Source organism: Hypanus sabinus, chromosome 7, assembly GCF_030144855.1.
Source record: "Hypanus sabinus isolate sHypSab1 chromosome 7, sHypSab1.hap1, whole genome shotgun sequence".
In the NCBI taxonomy this organism is placed as follows: domain Eukaryota; kingdom Metazoa; phylum Chordata; class Chondrichthyes; order Myliobatiformes; family Dasyatidae; genus Hypanus; species Hypanus sabinus.
Genome location: NC_082712.1, coordinates 84629565 through 84650294, shown reverse-complemented (window position 1 = coordinate 84650294; position 20730 = coordinate 84629565). Strand labels below are relative to the sequence as shown.

General features: G+C 46.5%; 1 protein-coding gene across 1 annotated transcript in view; it reads right to left on the bottom strand.

Annotated features, from left to right (window-relative positions):
* Positions 1-20730, bottom strand: part of tfr2 (transferrin receptor 2) — a 75715-nt gene that overhangs the window by 54269 nt on the left and 716 nt on the right. Inside the window, exon 2 of the mRNA XM_059975014.1 lies at positions 3892-3963. Within this exon, the coding sequence (XP_059830997.1) occupies positions 3892-3924 (33 nt within the window). The 5' untranslated portion in view covers positions 3925-3963. The remainder of the gene's footprint in view (positions 1-3891; positions 3964-20730) is intronic.

Sequence of the window (20730 nt, the reverse complement as noted above, 5' to 3'; positions counted from 1 at the left end):
ATTACACCGGCCTCAGTAGATGGGGTTTGTGCCATTCTGCTACAGCCAGAGGGGTGTCCTCTGGAGTTGCTTCGTCTTTGCCTAGCTTTTTAAGGAGAGGAATGTTTTCTCTCCCCTGCAATTTACTATGGACTGGCCAGCAGCGAATATAAACCCGCAGTCAAGAGATGAGTGGTGTCAGAGCGGGGTTTAGAATGTGAGTCCATCGCACACTCCAGAGCAGAAGGAGGTGGTAATGCACCATTAAGCCGGGTGTCAACCGCCGTAAAATGGGAGAGAGGGAGAGACGGATGAGTGTTTTTTTGGTTTGAGGAGTATTTATTACGTTGTAACTAAGTTCTGTTTAGCTGATTCAAGTTTGGATTCTAGAACAGTTCTGTCGCGTTTGTAAATATTTTGGGTAAATAAGCCCCCTGTTCTTTCACCTTTACTTGCTCTCCCAGTTCCGGGCTTCCCCTGGTCCTTCACAGGCCCATTGCGTCTGATCTTCCATTCCATCATGGCTGCTCCATGTCCCTCTCAACCCTATCCAGGTATCTTCTCCACATAACTCCTGACTAATCAGGGACCTTAAGAAAAGGTCAAGGTGGACATGAACTTAAGGCCCTGAATAGTAGGGGGAAGTCTTGGAAGGGGAGGAGAAGGCCAATTTAACTACAGCCTGTCAGAAGTGGACTTCAGGCAGGCCGACATTGGGAGTGAGAGACAGTCTGAAATATGTTCTCATAAGGTGAATGGCACAAATAGAAAGTCCCAAGAGTACTGGCCGAATTACAAGATGGTGAGGTATTGAGAACTGAGGTATTTTGAGAGGACAGGACGTGAAAAGGGGTACTTGATTAGGAGGAGGAAAAGGGGCACAGAATATCATTAGGGATAAGATTAAGGAATCGTGCAAAGCCCACTAGTACTATAAGGGAGACAGGTCAGAATACATGATGATTAAAAGACCATAAGTTATGGGAGCAGAATTAGGCCAGTTGGCCCATTAAGTCTGAACAGAGAACATAGAACAGCACAGCACAGTGCAGACCCTTCAGCCCACAATGTTGTGCCGACCCTTAAACCCTGCCTCCACTGTTTCAGCACGGCTGATTCATTTCCCTCTCAACCCCTTTCTTCTGCCTTCTCCCCATAAACTTTCACTAATCAAGAATCTATCAACCTTTGCCTGCAATGCACCCAGTGATATGACATCCACAGCTGCTCGTGACAACGAATTCCACAGACTCACCACTCTGTGGCTAAAGAAGTTCCTTCCCGTCTCAGTTCTAAATGGGCGTCTCTCTATTTTGAGGCTGTGTTCTCTGGTCCTAGACTCCTCCATCAAAAGAAACACCCTCTCCACATCCACTCTATCGAGGCCTTTCAACATTCGATAGGTTTCAATAAGATCCTCCTCCATTCTTCTAAATTCCAATAAGTACAAGACCAGAGCCTTAAACCGCTGCTTATACGATCATTGCACCTCCTGTGCATGCAGGGCCCTCTCCTTTCACACAGCTGTTCAACTGCACGTTTTCAGTTTTGGATGGGTCAGGTTTGTCACTCCTGCACTGTAATTTACCCAGAACATGACTCAGTAGAAATGTTTAATCGTACTGATCTGTTGCTATACTTGCTCTGCAACGTTTCTCCCAGGTCCCCTCCTCCTTTTTCTTTCTCCTTTGGCCCAAACTCCTCTCTGATCAAATTCCTCCCTCTCCAGCCCTTTACCTTTCCCACACACCTAGCTTCACCTATTACCTTCCAGATATCGTCCTTCCCACCCCCCCCCCCCCGTCTCCCCACCTTTTTGTTCTGTGGCCTTCTCTAATCCTTTCCAGTCCTGATGCAGGGACTTGACCTAAAACTGTTCTTTAACTTCCATAGATGCTGCCTGACCCGCTGAGCTCCTCCAGCATTTTGTATATGTTGCTCTGGATTTCCAGCATCGGCAGAATCTCTTGTGTTTATGAGATACAGGACAGGCACACGGATAGGAAAGGTTTAGAACAGGGGTCCACAGATCTCTCAGTTAATGGTAGGGGTCCATGGCATAAAAAAGGTTGGGAACCCCTGGTTTAAAGGGATGTGGGTGAAACACAAGCAGACACGACTGGCTTGAGTGTCCAATTGGTCAGCATGGCCCTGTTGGGCCTGTATCCATCAGTTTGACTCTGTGATCAGAAGGAAGAGCTTTGGGGGGAATTAGAACAATTTGACCCAAGTCCCCACTCTAAGAGTTGTAGGTTTCAAGGATCATCTATCTTAAAGAGGGAATTGGAGATATAGATGACAGGCAAGAGAATAAACAGATCCAGGCAGGACAAGTCAGTGTCGTCATAGTGGAGAGGACAGCAAGACAGAAGATCCCACCGTTGCCTGTAAGGAGTTTGTACTTTCTCCCAATGACAGTGTGGGTTTCCTCTGGGTGCTCCGGTTTCCTCCCACAGTCCAAAGACATACTGGTTGGTAGGTTAATTGGTCAATGTAATTTGTCTCGTGATTAGTCTGGGTTAAGTTGGGGGTTGCTAGGCAGTGCAGCTCGAAGGGCCAAAAGGGCCTGTTCTGTTTTATATCTCAATAAATACATGAAGATTCCACATTTGTAAAGTAAAACAGGGTTTACATTATAAACACAAGAGATTCTGTGGTATTTGGAAATTCAGAGCAACACACACAAAGTGCTGAAGGAACTCAGCAGGCCAGGCAGCATCTATGGAGAGGAACAAAGAGCTGACACTTTGGGCCGAGATCCTTCATCAGGACTGGAAAGGAAAGGCGATGAAGCCAGAATAAGGAGTATTGGGGAGGGGGGAGTACAAGCTAGCAAGTGTTAGGTGAGACCAGATGAGGGGGAAGGTGAATGGGTGGGGGAGGGGGTGTAGTGAGGCACTAGGAGGTGATAGGTGAGACTAGGTGAAGGGAAGGTGGGTGAGGGAGGTGAGGACGGGGGATGAAGTGAGACACTGGGAGGTGATAGTTGAGACCAGATGAGGGGGAAAGTGGGGGAGGGAGGTGAGGGTGGGGGATGAAGTGAGACACTGGGAGGTGATAGTTGAGACCAGATGAGGGGGAAGGTGGGTGAGGGAAGGGGAGAGAGTGGGATGAAGTGAGAAGGTAGGTCGAAAAGTCAAGAGGTCTTGGTTAATGGGAAGGCCATCTTAGAGGTGAGTTAAAAGTCAACCACCTTATTGTGGCCCCAGATAGTATCCGACATCTCTCAGCAAAGGTGGACTTTGTTGAAATTATTTGTTGCCCTTATAGTTTGAGATATATCAGAGAAAAAGGCATTGAAGATTAGATTATCGTTATTTGTCACACGTACATTGAAAGATCGAAACATACGGTGACATGTGGCATTTACATCAACAACCAACACAGTCTGTGGGGGCAGCCCGCGAGTATTGCCACGCTTCTGGTGCCAACGCATCATGCCCACAACTCGCTAACTTAAACACGTATGTCTTTGGACTGTGGGAGGAAACCAGAGCACCCGGAGGAAACCCACACGGCCACAGGGAGAACATGCAAACGCTCCTTACAGAAAGCGGTGGGAATTGAACCCCGCTCACTAGCGCTGTAAAGTGTTATGCTAACCACTGCTCTGCCGTGCCAGCCGCAGATCAGGACCAGGATTTTCTAAGAGGAGGACATGAGATGTCCCTGATCCCTTATGGACTTTGAACCCTCAGCTCCAAACCATAGGAAGAGGAGCCTGTCATATCCACAAGACATTCTGCAGCTGTGGGAAATCCGGGATAACACACTGGATTTGATGAAGGCTCTCGGCCCGAAACGCTGACAGATTATACCTTTCTGTAGACGATGCCTGACTTGCTGAGTTCCTCCAGCATCTCGTGTGTGTTTCACAGAGAGGAGCGCATTAATTTGGGATGATGAACTCACCATAACTGACAACAAGGACCTGATATTTTCCATCCTCTTCCACCTGAATTATTCCTCAGTTCTGTATTTTTCCTGTGTAAAGAAAAAATTATAATTACCCATGGGACATTGCAGTACTGTCAGGATTCCTAACAAACCCATGGGCGGTAATGTAGCGGTTAGCGTAATGCTATTACAGCTGGGAGTGTCAGAGTTCAATTACGATGCCGTCTGTTTGAAGTTTTTCTTGTACATTCTTCCTGTGGAATGCATGTGTTTCCTCCAAGTGTCCTGGTTTCCTCCCACTGCCCAAAGACGTACTCATCAGAGGGTTAACTGGTCATTGTAGATTGTCCTGCGATCAGGCTAGGGTTAAAATTGGTGGGTTGCTGGGCAGCGTGGCTCAATGGGCTGTAGGGCCTGTTCTGCATTGTACCTCTGAATAAAAATACATAAAAGGCCCCTTTGATCACTTTGCACTGAAATGGTCTTTGTCATGAGCCCTGCTGTCCTCTGTGGCATGTTGTTGAGAGTTGGGCTTCCAAGCACCTGTATTTGCTAATAATTCTCTGAACGAGAGAATTTGTGCTTTCTGTTTAATCTGTCAAGTTAATTGTGACTAGCACGGGATTTCCACAGCCTATGCTTATTTAAAGCGGACTCCTGACTGGTGCTCATCATGGCGTCTTTGTGTGGAGAATGGTTTGTCTCATGGTGTCTCCCGGTTGAGCCTCTGATGCTCTTTTGAAATTCCTTGGTAAAGCCTCTTGTTTCAGTCTCTGCATGGGAGCCTGCCGTTTCTCTGCACCCAGGTTCACTTGTAGCCAGTGCCCACAGTTAACAGGACCTAGTTTTCTTTTTTTCTAATTGTGTTCTTTCTTGTGGAAATCGTTAATTTATGCTTTCCTTGTGAATAGAAACATAGCAAACCTACAGCACAATACAGGCCCTTCAGCCCACAATGCTGTGGCAAATATGTACTTACTTTAGAAATGACCTCGGGTTACCCATGGCCCCTATTTTCCTAAGCTCTTTATACCTATCCAAGAGTCTCTTAAATGACCCTTAAATGTTGTGTAACCTGTGCTGTGAGCCTGCGATGCTGCTGTGAGTTTTTCATTGCACGTGTGCACACATGGACTCGTGCACCTGACATTGGCTTTCCTCTGCCAGTTTCACAATGTTTACAGTGCAAAGAGTGGGGGGGATTTGGATTTCTCCAGTGACGGTTTTTTGCTCTCGCTCGTTGCTCTCGTGACCCAGCCTATTGTGACTTGAACCAAGTTACCAGAGAGACACTGAAGCTCGTGGATCTAGACATTTTTTATTTTGCGAAAACAAGCGACAGGCGTCAATTTGAGGCTCCCTTGGCAGAAGAGGCCTCCTGACGCAATATTACACGACATTTTTATATGCTAAGGATCAAAGTTAACAGCAGACAATTCCATAGTTACAATGTACCTACAATGCTTTCTTTGAATTGCATTTAGTTTTCACACACCTCCATCTTCACGCCCACACTCCAGACACCCACGTGACCCTAGGCCAATTTCGTGCCTATGCGGGTAACTGAGGTGTAAGTAGGGTATTTCTTTGTTTGCAATTGACCCATCCAGGAAGCCCATTGTTCTGAGCTGCATTTTAAATTCAATCTGCAATCCACACTCAGATCTGAAGATTAGCTGCTGTCAAACTTAATATTTGCTTTATACCCTAACACAGCCAATGGTGATCCATGAAACCTTGCAGTACCCGGTTTTGCAGTGGCCCTGTGCCAAAAGGTCTCCTCAGTGGTTGTGGGGTAATAAGTACTAGACTTTTTTTTTATTGCTCTCCTAGTTAACAGTCCAATCTTTTACAGGAAACTAACGCACTCGAATTTCACAGAATAATGTGTCACGCAAAATACTTACTGACACCTCAGAACCGCAATCACACTGTGATCTAATCAACCACAACCACACGGTCACTCTGATACAGCTCTGACGGTCATGTGACAAACATCAACCACCTGCTCACACTGAGCCCATTTCCTTCTCCCTACAGTCTCACCAACTGCCCCCGATTTTACCCCTCATCCACACGCACTGGGGCAATTTACAATAGGCCAACTGACCTAATGTGGTTGGGGTGTGGGCACTGTGGGTGAAACCATCTAGGTTGTGGGGTAAACGTGCAAACTCCACACACAGACGCACACCAACACCAAGAAACAACAAGCAGGATAGACAGGAGAATCAATGGATGTTGTGTACTTGGACTTTGATAAGGTGCTACTAATGAGGCTGCTTAAGTTAAAAACCCATGGTATTAGAGGAAAGATACTAGCATGGGTAAAGCAGTGGCTGATTGGCAGGAGGGAGTTAAATGAGCCTTTTCTGGTTGGCTGCTGGTGACTACAGTGACCGCTTCTGTTTGCGCTGTTTGTCAATGATTTGATGATGGAATTGATGGCTTCGTTGCAAAGTTTGTGGACGATACGGAGATAGGTGGAGGGGCGGGTAGTTTTGAGGAAGTAGAGAGGTGACAGAAGGGCTTAGACAGATTGGGAGAACGGGCAAAGAAGTGGCAGATGGAATAGTGTTGGGAAGTGCATGGTCATGCACTTTGGTAGAAGAAGTAATATGGAGAGAAAATTCAAGAATCTGAGCTGCAAAGGGACTTGTGCAGGATTCCCTAAAGGTTAATTTGTAGGTTGAGTCTGTGGTGAGGAAGGCAAATGCAATGTTACCATTAATTTCAAGAGGACGAGAACATAAAAACAAGGATGTAACGTTGAGGCTTCATAAGGCACTGGTGAGGCCTCACTTGGAGTATTGTGAGCGGTTTTGGGCCCCTTGTCTAAGAAAGGATTGATGACACTGGAGAGAGTTAAAAGCAAAGGAGGTTCACAAAAATGATTCCAGGATTGAACAGCTTGTGATATGAAGAGTGAGCCTGTATTCACTGGAATCCAGGAGAACGAGGGCTAATTGAAATCCATCGAATGATGAAAGGCTTTGATAGAGCAGCTGTGGAGAGGATATTTCCTATGGTGGGAGAATTTAGGACCAGAGAACGCAGTGTCAGAATAGAGGGTCATCCTTTTAGAATGGAAATGAGGGGGAATTTCTTTGGCCAGAGAGTGGTGAATCCACAGGTGGCTAAGTCTCTGAGTATACTTAAGGCAGAGATCGATAGATTCTCGATTGGTCAGGGCAGGAAGATTTACAAGGAGAAGGCAGGAGACTAGGGCTGAGAGGAAAAAAATGGATCAGCCACAATGAAATGGTGACACAGACTCGATGGGCCAAATAGCCTAATTCTGCTCTATCTTATGATTAATCCCTAAGATCCCCCTCTGTAGCAAAAAATTAGCAGTAAAATTATTCTGGAATGTTCCAAAGGCCAGGCTCTGCCTAGAGCAGAGGCTTCCAAACTGGGGTCCATGGACTCCTTGCTCCATGGCATAAAAAGGTTGGGGATCCCTGATCGAGACGTTGAAAACTGAATCTGCTGTAAGGGAACCAGTGAGTCTATGCAGAAATGGCTGCTCTGTGACACAGCACTTTCGAGGGAGGACGTCTCTGACCCTTGACCTGCGGGCTGGAGCACTCTCACTTCTCGTGCAGCTGGTCACACCCAGTAGAATGTTTCCCCAAAACTTGCTCTAATTCTCAGTAACCAGTCAACTAATTCTGAACACCAGGGCTTCCTTATCAAGGGATATAGGGAGTATGGCATCGAGAAAGATGGTATTTAGACTTCAGCGGACAAGTGCTCTACTCCTGTTTCACTGGTACTAATCTATCTGAGTTCCCTGTGAGTCAGGCGTTCCCACCCTGGGGTCCACGGACCTTTCTGTTAATGGGAAGGGTCCACGGCATATGAAAGGCTGGGTACCCCGCCTGAGCTACAATGCCTCTTATAAGGTTCCATAACTGTCTTTGAACTTTACCAACATCAGACAAAGCCAAGCTCTCTTCTTGCTGCTGCCACTGGGAAGGAGGTACAGGAGCCTTGGGTCCCACACTTCCAGGTTCAGGAATGGTCATTACCCTTCAGCCATCAGGCTCCTGAACCAGTGTGAATAACTTCACTCACCCCAACACTCATTTCACTAACTACAGACAACACACCCAAAATGTTGGTGGAACACAACAGGCATCTATAAGGAGAAGAGCTGTCGGCGTTTCGGGCCAAGACACCTCGTCAGGACTAACTGAAAGGAAAGATACTAAGAGATTTGCAACTAGTGGGGGGAGGGGGAAATGCAAAATGATAGGAGAAGACCAGAGAATCATGAGAATCATGGGACAGGACAGGAGGCCTCAGGAGAAAGAAAGGAGGAAGGGGGAGCACCTGAGGGAGATGGAGAACAGAATGGGAATGGGACATGGAATTAAAATGTATGGCCACTGGGAGATCGCTCCCTACGCTAAGCACATCTTTCCCTCCCCTCCTTTCTGCTTTCCGCAGGGATTGCTCCCTACGCGACTTCCTTGTCCACTCGTCCCACCCATCCCTTCCCACCGATCTCCCTCCTGGCACTTATCCTTGTAAGTGGAACAAGTGCTACACCTGCCCTTACACTTCCTCCCTCATCACCATTCAGGGCCCCAGACAGTCCTTCCAGGTGAGGCGACACTTCACCTGTGAGTCAGCTGGTTTGGTATACTGCATCCGGTGCTCCCGGTGCGGCCTTTTATATGTTGGTGAGACCCGACGCAGACTGGGAGACCGTTTCGCTGAACACCTACGCTCTGTCCGCCAGAGAAAGCAGAATCTCCCAGTGGCCACACGTTTTAATTCCCCGTCCCATTCCCATTCTGATATGTCTATCCATGGCCTCCTCTACTGTCAAGATGAATCCACACTCGGGTTGGAGGAACAACACCTTATATTCTGTCTGGGTAGCCTCCAACCTGATGGCATGAACATTGATTTCTCTAACTTCTGTTAATGCCCCTCCTCCCCTTCTTACCCCATCCCTGACATACATAGTTGCTTTTTTTCTCTCTCTCTGCCCATCACTCTGCCTGTTCTCCATCTCCCTCTGGTGCTCCCCCCACCTTTCTTTCTCCCGAGGCCTCCCGTCCCACGATCCTTTCCCTTCTCCAGCTCTGTATCACTTTCGCCAATCACCTTTCCAGCTCTCAGCTTCATCCCACCCCCTCCGGTCTTCTCCTGTCATTTCACATTTCCCCCTCCCCCCACTGCTTTCAAATCTCTTACTATCTTTCCTTTCAGTTAGTCCTGACGAAGGGTCTCGGCCCGAAACGTCGACAGTGCTTCTCCTTATAGATGCTGCCTGGCCTGCTGTGTTCCACCAGCATTTTGTGTTGTTGTTTGAATTTCCAGCATCTGCAGATTTCCTCATGTTGCTTACGGAATGCTTGCTTTTATTAGTCGGTTATGTTGTGACTTTATAAAACTTTGTTCAGGCCACGTCTGGAGTATTGCACACCGTTCTGGTCACCCCACTGTAGGAGGGATGTTGAGGCTTTGGAGAGGGAGCAGAAGAGGTTCACCAGGATACTGCCTGGTTTAGAGGGCGTGTGCTGTCATGAGAGGCAGGGTAAACCTGGGTCATTTTCTCTGGAGTGTCGGAGGCTGAGGGGAGATCTGATAGAGGTTTACAAGATTATGAGAGTCATAGACAGAGTTGTCAGGGAGTATCTTTTCGCCTGGGGTTGAAATGTCTAATACCAGAGGGGGTAGGTTCAAGGGGAAAGTGGGGTAAGTATTTTACTCAGAGTGGTGGATGCCTGGTTTGGTGGTAGAGGCAAATACTTTAGAGGCTTTTAAGAGATGTTTGGACAGGCACATGGATGTGAGGAAGATATGGACATAGTGTGGGTAAGAGGAGTTAGTTTGGGGGGGAGGGGTTTGATTTAACTTTAGCTGAGACAGCACAATATTGTGGGCCGAAGGGTCTGGTTTTGTGCTGTACTGTTCTAGGTTCTGTTGCAATGATGCGTGGAATCAGAGAGTGGTGTGCGGGCATTGGGTGGGATCTCGGGGGTTCGATGAGATTGTGGGGAGGAGATGGTCAGTCCACACGGAGTATTGTGTTCGGCTCTGGTTGCCTGGTTATAGGAAGGATGTGGTAGCTTTAAAGAGGGCAGAGGAGATTTATCAGGATGCTGCCTGGATTAGAGAGCATGTCTTGTGAGGAAGGGCTGAGAAAGCTTTGGAGCGAAGGAGGATGAGAGGCGTCTTGACAGAGATGTGCAAGCTGATAAGAGGCATGGATAGAATGGACAGCCAGATTGGAAATGGCTAATACCAGAAGGCATAATCTTCAAGATTCAAGAATATTTGTTGACATTTGTTCAAACAGAGTGAAAAGGGGAACAAAATGATTGTTACTCCAGATCCCCTGCAGCATAAAAACACAACAACCATAAAGATCCATCACGGGTAAAGCCCTCCCAATTTCTGACCCACATCTATACGAAATGCTGTTGTAGGAAAGCAGCATCCATCATCAGAGATCCCCGCCACCCAGACTGTGCTCTCTTCTCACTGCCGCCATGAGCAAGAAGATACAGGAGCCTCAGGACTCAAGTGACCAGGTTCAGGAACAGTTACCACCCCTCAACCATCAACAAAAGGGGATAACTAGACCCATCCACTGAGATGTTCCCACAACCAATGATCTCACTTTAAGGACTCTTTATCTCATTTCTCATTATTTATCGCTATTTATTTATATTTGCATTTACACAGTTTATTGTCTTCTACACTCTGGTTGATCTTTCATTGATCCTGTTATAGATTTGCTGAGTATGCCCGCAGGAAAATGAATCCCAGGGTTGTACGTGGTGACATTAAGTACTTTGATAATAAAACTCACTTTGAACTTTAGGTCAGCTTACATACGTAGACTGATCATGTGAACATGAAGTGATGGATGTTTAAGGTGATTGGAAGGAGGTTTATTGGGGGAAATTCCGGTTCTAACACAGAGAGTGGGTGTGTGGAACATGCTGGGCTCTTGCTCTCTCCAACATCCCAACATCATGCGAGCTTGGCAAGTTACTTGCCCCTCTACCCTCCCCCCCGCTCCCCCAATATGTGGGTGAGGGGTGGAATCTGAGGGACTTTGATGGGAATGTGGGGAGAATGGAAGGGGCAGTTGATGGTCGAATGGATGGGCCTGTTTCTGTGCTTTGTGACTTTAGGGGGCTCTCACTCTGCAATATCCAGCCTTGGATAGTTTGGTGTCAGTGAACTTGCTCAGTAGAACAATGTGCTGAAGCAATATGGGGTTCGTGGAGGTTGTTATAGCTGAGGGTGGTTGTGGGGACAAGCACCCACTACCTTTTAAACGCTCCCAACCGTTTCTACTGACAGGAGAAGGGGCAAAGGCAGGTGACTGGCACCTTAACATTGTTGCTTTGGGCAGACGGGGCTGGCAGCTCATCTCAGAGAAGAAAACTCTGATCTCAAACCTCCACTGCCTCGTAGCTGTACTCATTATGGTGAAGGTTTCGGGAGTAAACCCCAGGGGGAAAAATATGGAGCTGGAGTCCTGAAGACAGTCCTGCCTTGAGTTCATTGCTGACTGGCAACTCTTGCAGTGTTGCTGGTGCCAAACTTGTTCTGGTTTCTGCCGAGACTTTGATGGCGTCATCGGCTGCGTGGAGAGCGGGAGCCTGCTACGTGGGAACAACCCTGGCCCGTGCATCGAGGTAGCTGGGACGCCACAGCCATGGGCGACTGACCGACTCAACGGAGGCCTCAGGTTTCAGGGAATATTAGACCACAGGAGCAGAATCAGGACTTTCAGCCCATCGAGTCTGCTCTACCATTCCATCTTGGCTGATTTTACTATCCCTCTCAAACCCCTATCTCCTGCCTTTTCCCTGTAACCCTTGATGCCCTGACTAATCAAGAATCTAGCAATCTCTACTTTAAATATACCCAGAGTCTCGGTGTCCACATCTGTGTGTGTGGCAACAAATTCCACAGATTCTCCAGCATCTAGCTAAGGAATTTCCTCTTCATCTCTGTTCTAAGGGAATGTCCTTGTATTCTGAGGCTATGGTCCAAGACTCCTCCACTATAGGAAACATAATCCCCATTCCTACCCTACCTGGGAATGACTTGGCATAGACTCCTGGAGGAAGAAACCGTGGAGACAGCACAGCTCACCATCTTCCTCTCCTCGCGCTCTCCCTCCACTTCCCAGTCCCTCTGGAGAACAGCCAGTATACTCAACAACCCCTCCCACTCTGGACATCCTCTCTTCCCCACCCCGTACGCCCATCAGACAGAAGATACAAAAGCCTGAAAACACATATCACCAAGATCAAGGGCAGCTTCTACCCCACTGTTATTGGACTCCTGAACCCCAGTAAAGTAGCCTACTTAACAAAAAGCCCCATCCACCCCATCTCTCTGCTCCCATAGGGCAGAAGATATAAAAGCCTGAAAGCACCTACCAACAGGCTCAAGGACAATTCCACCCCGCTGCTATCAGACATTTAAATTATGAGAAAAGCACGGCAGCAGCCTCTACTTCCTTAGGAGTTTGTGAAAATTTGGGGTGGCATCTAAAACTTTGACGAACTTCTATAGATTTGTGGTGGAAAGTATATTGACTGGTTGCATCACGGCCTGGAATGGAAAATCCTACAAAAAGTAGTGGATAAGACCCACACCATCACGGGTGAAGCCCCCCTGAGCACATCTACACGGAGTGCTGCCGCAAAATGGCAGCATAGATCATCAGGGATCCCCACCACTCAGGACGTGTTCCCTTCTCACTGCTACCATCAGGAAGAAGGTACAGGAGCCTCAGGACTCGCACCTCCAGGTTCAGGAACAGTTACTACCCCTCAACCAAAGGGGATAACTTCACTCAACTTTGCTTGCCCCATCATTGAAATGAATATTAGGGTTGTCTGTCAAAGTTCAAAGTAAATTTTATTATCAACATCTCAATGGATGGGCAAGTGAGTGTAGTTCTCTTTTGTTCAAGAGCCTGATGGCTGTGGGGTAAGATGGTGAACTATACCTACTTTAATAATAAATTTACTTTGAAGTTCAACTCAATTGATCGAATTGTCTCATGGTGAATTAGAGAAAGTTAAAAACTCTATGAATTTTAAAAACAAATTAGCTGATCCTTGGACCACGTAGAAAGCTTGACTGGTCCTGTTCACCGTGTCCGTGTGGTGCAGTTGGAAGCCCTGGTTATAACGTAGCCAGGGGTGGGTGAGGCGGTCTCTCCCGAGAAGGTTCTGACCCTTTCCCTATCTCCCAGGAGCATGGCGTGTGCAGGAGGGCGGTCAGTGTATGATGCTCAGTGTGCTGGGTGATAACTGAGTGACCTTCCCCGCTGGTGGGTGGTGTACGTGACTTTCCAGGAACTGCAGCTGCCCTGATCTTTCTGCGGGGCCTTTGGGGAACAAAGGGGATTGACAGAGAGCTGACTTGCCACAGCAAAGCCCACGGACCAGTACAGCACAGAAACATGCCACCTGCCACGCATTCCCACTTGCCTACGTTTGATCCACCCAGGGAACCAAGGACCCCTTCGGAGAACGGCAGGGCCCCACGGCAAAAGCACCCCTGCTCTAAACTATTCCTATTCCTATAGCTATTGAAATGCATCAGACCAGAAGCCCCTTGAAAGAACTGTGAGACTAGCTGAGCGTCTCCCTGCCATCCGCTGGGGACGTTTATCAAGAGCGCTGCATATGCAGGGCCCTTAGTCTTATCAAGGATCACACCTATTCATCCAGCGTCCTCTTTGACCTTCTACTCCGATGCATAAAGACAAGAACGGTCAGGATGAGAAACAGTTTCTTCCCTCAGGCCGTTAGGCTTCTGCACTCCTGGCCGCATCGTATTCAAAGTGTCACTGGCTAATCTGTTTTGTCCCTTACAATACTTAATTTATGCACTTTACTTTGTTTATTTATGCGTAATTCATCTGTAAATTTTATCCTTCCTTTCCTAAGTTATTGTGCGTTCTATGTGTGTTATGGGTACTACAGTGCTTTACCTCCCGGTTCGGAGAAGCAGTGTCTCGTTTGATGGTGTACATGAATATGTTTTAAATGACAATAAATGACTTGACTTACTGTGCTGAATGTTGTTATTGTACCTGTGAGCACTTTAAACTACTTTTGATAAAGTTGTTCACATTGTAAATACCTGCTGGTGTTAATGTAATTATGCACATTTTATTCCTTATCTGTAGTTTAATCTCTAACTTGCTTATATATCCAGCCAGTGGCCACTTTACCAGCTACACCTGTACACCTGCTCATTAATGCAAATATCTAATCGGCCAATCACGTGGCAGCAGCTCAATGTATAAAAGCATGCAGACATGGTCACGAGACCAAACATCAGAACGGGGAAGAAATGGGATCTAAGTGACTTTGACCACGGAATGATTGTTGGTGCCAGACAGGGTGGTTTGAGCGTTTCTGAAACTGCTGATCCCTGGGATTCTCACACTCTACAGTCTCTGGAGTTCACAGCGAATGGTGTGAAAATAAAAAAAAACAAAGTGAGCAGCAGTCCTGTGGGTGAAAACGCCTTGTTAATGAGTGCGCGTGCAGAGGGAGTGTGCACAGGTACACTCAGTGGTCTCTTTTTGGGTACTTCTAATAAAGTCGGCATTGAGTGTATGCTTGTGGTCTTCTCTGCTGTCGCCCTTCCACTTCAAGGTTCGAAATGTTGGAGGTTCAAAAGTGCTCTTCTGCATGCCACTGATATAGTATGTGGCTATTTAAATCTCTGTTACCTTCCTGTCAGCTTGAACCATTCTGGCCATTCTTTTCTGACCTCTCTTAATCACAAGGCATTTTTGCCCACGGAACCCACATTGTTACCATCAGGAAGGAGGTTCAGGAGCCTGAAGACACAAACTCAGCGATTCAGGAACAGTTTCTTCCCCTCCGCCATCCGATTTCTGAATGGACATTGAACCCATGAACACTACCTCAATACTTTTTCATTTCTATTTTTTGCTCTACTTATTTAATTTAACTTTTTAAATATATATACTTACTGTAATTTATTATTTTGTATAGCAAAGTACTGCTGCAGCATAACAAATTTCGTGACATATGCCGGTGATTCTGAACTTAAGGCAAGCCAAGGGCATTGTAACCTTGAGACACTGTGCAGAAATTAGTGCTGCCTGCGTGCATGAGTGTGAGTGTGAGTGTGTGTTGGGCTGAGTGAACTGGGACAGAAAAAGTTCCACAGCAGTCGAGAAGTTACGCACGGGGACCTGGTTCCTGGATGTGAAGGGAATTGATCTAGCGGGAATCTTTGCGAGGCTTGCAACACAGCGCTGGCTTTGACACCAGCGGCTGCCGCTCATGTTGTTTGCTCCGCAAGAGATCACAAGGACCAGCGGACCTGCAAATAGCTGGGCAAGGTTAACCTTCACCTTTTAGGACGTTGGCTCTGGTTTCCAAGCGAACTGAGATAAATCAATATTGGCAAGTAAACTATTAACCCTTGACATCTCTCTCACTTGCCATCTCTTAGACAGGACTAAATATTGGCTTTCCATTTAGTTTTTCTATGTCTTCATCAACAAGAAAGAACTTAAATATGATTAAGTAAAATTTTGGCTTAGCTTAGTTCCAATTTCCCAGCAAATTTCAAAGTTGAAAGTTCAAAATAAAATCTATTATCAGAGAACGTATATGTCACCACATAGAGCCGTGAGGTTCGTTTTCCTGTGGGCGTACTCGGCAAATCTATAGAATAGTAACAGGATCAATGAAAGATCAACTGGAGTGGAGAAGACATCAAACTGTACAAATGTAAATATTAATAAATAGCAATAAATAATGAGAACATGAGATAGTGAGATAAAGAGTCCTTAAAGTGAGATCATTGGTTGTGGGAACATCTCAATGGAGGGACAAGTGAGTGTAGATATCCCCTTTGTTCAAGAACCTCATGGTTGAGGGGTAGTAACTGTTCTTGAAGCTGGTGGCACAAGTTCTGAGGCTCTTGTACCTTCCACCATGGCAACAGCAAGAAAAGAGCTTGAACAGGAATAGATGTTGTTTTACTGTGCCAGCATTTCATTAAATGCGCTCAAAGGTTTGGGAGTGCTTTACCCGTGATGTATGAGGCTGAATCCACTATCTTTTGTAGGGGTTTCTGTTCAAGGGCATTGGTGTTCCCATACCAGGCTGTGATGCAGCCAGTCAACACACTCTCCACTACACATCTATAGAAGCTGGTCACAGTTCCAGATGTCATGCCAAATCTCCACAGAAAACCTACAGCACAATACAGGCCCTTCGGCCCACAATGCTGTGCCAAACTCCTAAGGAAGTATGGGGGTGCTGTTGTGCTTTCTTTGCTGTTAAAGTACACTTATACAATGGGTTCAGGACAGATCCTCTGAGATAATGACACTCTGCTAAGAACATTATCAATACCCATCCAGGTTATTCAGTTTTTCATGTTGGGGTGGGGTAAAACCTCTCCTTGCCTGTATTGTCCTCAACTGCCTCAGTTTGATCTTCAGCCTTTCATGGGGAGCGGGGAAGTTAAATCTCCCTTTGCCTATCTTGCCCTCGGCTGCCTCAATTTGACAATCAGAAACGAGCCCAGCAGAGATTGCACTTTCTGAGGAAGCTTAAACAAGCATCACTCCCCACTAACATCTTAACTACATTCTACAGAGGAGTGGTTGAGAGTGTGCTGACCTTTTGCATCACAACCTGGTATTCCAGCTGCAGTGCTGCCGACAAAAAAGCCTTGCAGAGGGTGGTTAGGGGAGCAGAGAAGGTTATTGGGGTCCCCCTACCTTCTGTCCAAGACCTCTTTCAGAGTCAATGCCTCCAGAAGACATGGTACATCATTAAAGACCCCTCACACCCTCTCCATGAACTGTTTGTTCTTCTGCCATCAGGTAAACGTTACAGGAGCATCAAAACTAAAACCACAAGGCTACTAAACAGCTTCTTCCCACAGGCAGTCAGACTGCTAAATAACTGCTCTACCTGACTCTGCTTTGGACACTTTTAACTTGCACTGGACACTTATAACTTGTTTCTAACTGACATGTGGCTGTTGTGTTTTACTATTTATTGTTATGTTTATTATTTAGTGTTGTGTTTGTTATGTTATGACTGCACTGCTCCTGGGAAACGCTGTCTCATTCTGCCCTGCTGAGCTGATGTACGGTTAGAATGACAAAGTTTTTGAATCTTGAATCTTATATCCTACTCGCCATATGGACTCCACAGCACATGTGGAACTCCTGACGTGGTCTGAAGTCATGCCGACAAAAAGAAGGAAGGAAGCCAAGCGCAATGGCCTTCACTGCGGGACTGACGGTCGCCAGGGTGGGAAGGCCGCCTGGCCGTCTCCACCAGCAGTGTTGTGTCACTCCAGTCACCAACCAGCTGCCACCTTCTGTTTATTCTGTTAAACTCTGCCTGGCCTAGAAATGTTCATTCACAGCTCTTTCATTGCAAACAAAGAGAAGGATCTGCATTTCCATAGTGCCTGTAACAACCTTTGCTGCTATAGTTCAGGCCAGCGGAGGGAAGGAGCGCCCAACACCTCCTTTGGTAGAGATATATCTCCACCCCACCACCCTGATCAGATGGATATCCCCCCTCAATTTCTCTGTCGCACCCTTCAGCTTATTCTCTGACCCACACAAACGCACACGAGCACACAGCGTGCTGGAGACTGGGATCGGTCCTACATCTCCGGTGTTCTGAGGTTGTAGAACTGCTTTCTACCTGACTGCATCTTCCTTCCTGACGGCTGCAACCACTCAGGCCCTTGAATTTCCCCTGCACACCTCACTTCCACCTTCAGTGACTCGGTTTTAAGATTCCCATGATTGCAGAAACAATCCAAACACATGAGGGGTGATTGACAAGTTCGTGGCCTACGGTAGAAGGAGATGAGTTATACAGCTCTCGTAACACGCACATGCAGGTCAACTCTGAGTGATTATGTAGAAAGTTTGAAGTTAATAAATCATCAGGGTGATTGATAAGTTTGTGGCCTAAGGTAGAAAGATGAGATATTAACAAACTTTCTGCATAATCACTCTAAGAGTTGAACTGCATGTGTATGTAATGAGAGTTGTATAACTCGTCTCCTCCACCTTAGGCCACAAACTTCTCAATCACCCATCTGTGGGCACTTTCTGGAGGTCCAAGATCCAGTTGCTCCACGACCGCTGGACTAAGCGTGTAAATTTAGGAGGCGACTATGTTGAAAAATAAATGTGCTAGGTTTTCTAAATTTGACTCTTTCTACCTTAGGCTTGTCAATCATCCCTCGTATAGTGAAATGTTGTGAGCTCAGCTGAGCAAGGGTTGTGCAAGGCAAGAGTCACCAGCCTTTTGGCACCAACATAATGTGTCCCCACAACTCCCTGACCTGTACAGCTATGGACACACAGATCCATAAGGATCCTGGGATTTATTAGTCGAGGCATTGAATTCAACAGGAGGTTACGTTGCAACTTTATAAAACTCTGGTTAGGCCTCATCTGGAGTATTGCATACAGTTCTGGTTGTCTCACTATAGGAGGGATGTTGGGGCTTTAGAGAGGGTGCAGAAGAGGTTTATACATTTTACAGAAGAGGCAAGTACATTAGAGGCTCTTAAGAGATGTTTGGATAGGCTCGTGGACGTGAGGAAGATGGCGGGATAGGGACAAGAATAGGTAGGAGGGATTAGTGTTCCAATGTTCTGATTTGCTTGCAGTTGGGTCAGCACACCATTGTGGGCCGAATGGCCTGTTCCTGTGCTGTACTCTTCTATGTTCTCTGCTCTGTGGAATGTGGGAGGAAACCAGAGTGACTGGGAGAAACCCGTGTCAGCGGGAGAACATACAACTTCTTTCCAGATGGAGGTGGAAACTGAACCGGGATCGGTGAGCGTCAGTGCTGTAAGCTGCTATGCTCGCGTGCTGCCTCACTTTGGTCATGTGGACACCAAGTCATTTAACTACATACATATACCGTCAAGCGAGACAATGTTTCCCCAGATCCGAGTGTAAAGCACAGCAGTATACAGAACACGCATATGACACACAGTAACACAGGAAGTAAGAATAAAACGTACAGAAGGAATTATGCATAAATAAACAAAGTAAAATGCATAAATTAAGTATTGTCTGGCACAGAACTGATTAACTGGTAACCCTGAGAGGGAACCAGTATCCCTTTGCTGCAGAGTGAACAGCTTTGAAGCAGGTCCTTCAGCCTATCAAACCACTGCCAACCATCAAGAACCTGCTTACACCAATCACATCTTACTCCCCTCCAGACTAAACCCATCACCCAAGCGCTGGGGCGATTTACAATGGACTGTGAATCCACTAAACCATGTGGCTTTGGGATATGGGAGGGAACACCGGACAGCAAAGATTTTGCTTCCTGAATAATTTTGTGTCTATCTTATGGATTTGGGGTTGAAAATCACCATGAGATTTCCCTATCATGCACCATTTAAAAAATCATCTGTGTTTGTTATTTCAAGTCAGATTACAGAAGGCATTATGTTAGTCCACAAATCAAACAGGTCATCAATGACAGGCAATTCGAAGAACTTCCAGTGGGACCGGAGAAAATCACATGGAAAGCTTTCAAGGATGTTGTTGAAAATTTTCTTGGCAACGACAGAGCACCAAACTACGTGCAGCTGGTTGACAACATGCTTCAAGCAGACAAAACCGTGAAGTGCAACATGTCACTAAAGATTCACTTTCTGCATTCCCATTTAGACTTCTCCCCTGCGAATCTTGGCTCTGTCAGTGACGAGCACGGTGAAAGGTTTCACCAGGACATTGTGGTCATGGAGAAACTGTATCAGGGTGACTGGAATCCATCAATGCTGGCTGATTATTGTTGTATATTTCAATGAGAAGCCACAGACAGCGAGTACAAATGAAAATTAACAACAAAATACTTATAGCTCAGTAGAACTATTGCAAAGCATCAGCACCATTATGCAATTAACCAGATTATATTCTATAAAAGTTAATTTCTTGTTTCTCCAAATTCCTACATGATTCAGGTAGTCTGAAATTATATTTGTGTTCAGCTTCACCAGGTCTATCATTAAAAAAAGTTTCTGAGGAAGCAGCACTTTCAAAAGAAAAATTGCTGTCCCGTGAAATCATAGCATCTGGGGTGGGTGGGTGGAAGCAGTTTTGTATGGTCACAAGCAGGACGTTCAAACTGCACGTGGGCACGTGATGATTGGACCCAAGTCCTTGGAGCACCATGCCATCACTGTAGATCACCGCATGAGGTACTGGTGTGGACCCTATGCCCTTTTGGACAATCCCTGAGACCTGTGCTAGAGGCACAGCTTAGCAGAAGTTCGGTGATGGAATAGAGACAGATGGGGCTGGTCAGCCGTGGTTGGCAGCTCACCTAGGAGAAAGAAAACTCTCATCTCAAACCCCTGCTGTCTCGCAGCTAGACCCACTCATGGGCAAGGCTTGGGAGTAAACCCCGAGGGAAAATCTGGAGCTAGCATCCCTGAGGCAGTCCTACATTGAGTTCAGTGCAGATAGGCAACCCCATTCCTTTGGGTTCTTCAGATGTGTGGAGAGAGGGAGCTTGCTCTCCCTATCAGACTATGTATCTAGATATCTTTTACCACGGTCAGCCCTGACCGATGGGAGTTTCACAAAAGGATGAGAATGAAGATGGGTATAGGAGGAGGCCACTTAACCCCTCTACCCTGCTCCTCCATTTCATGATATACTGAAACTACATCTTAATTTCCAACAACCCCCTTGTTTCTGTGATCCTCAGAGCTACTCCCCAATACTAATGGTTTGATTTTGATTTTGCAGTGCACATTTGACTTAAGACCAGAAAAAAAGTGTACTTCTGACAT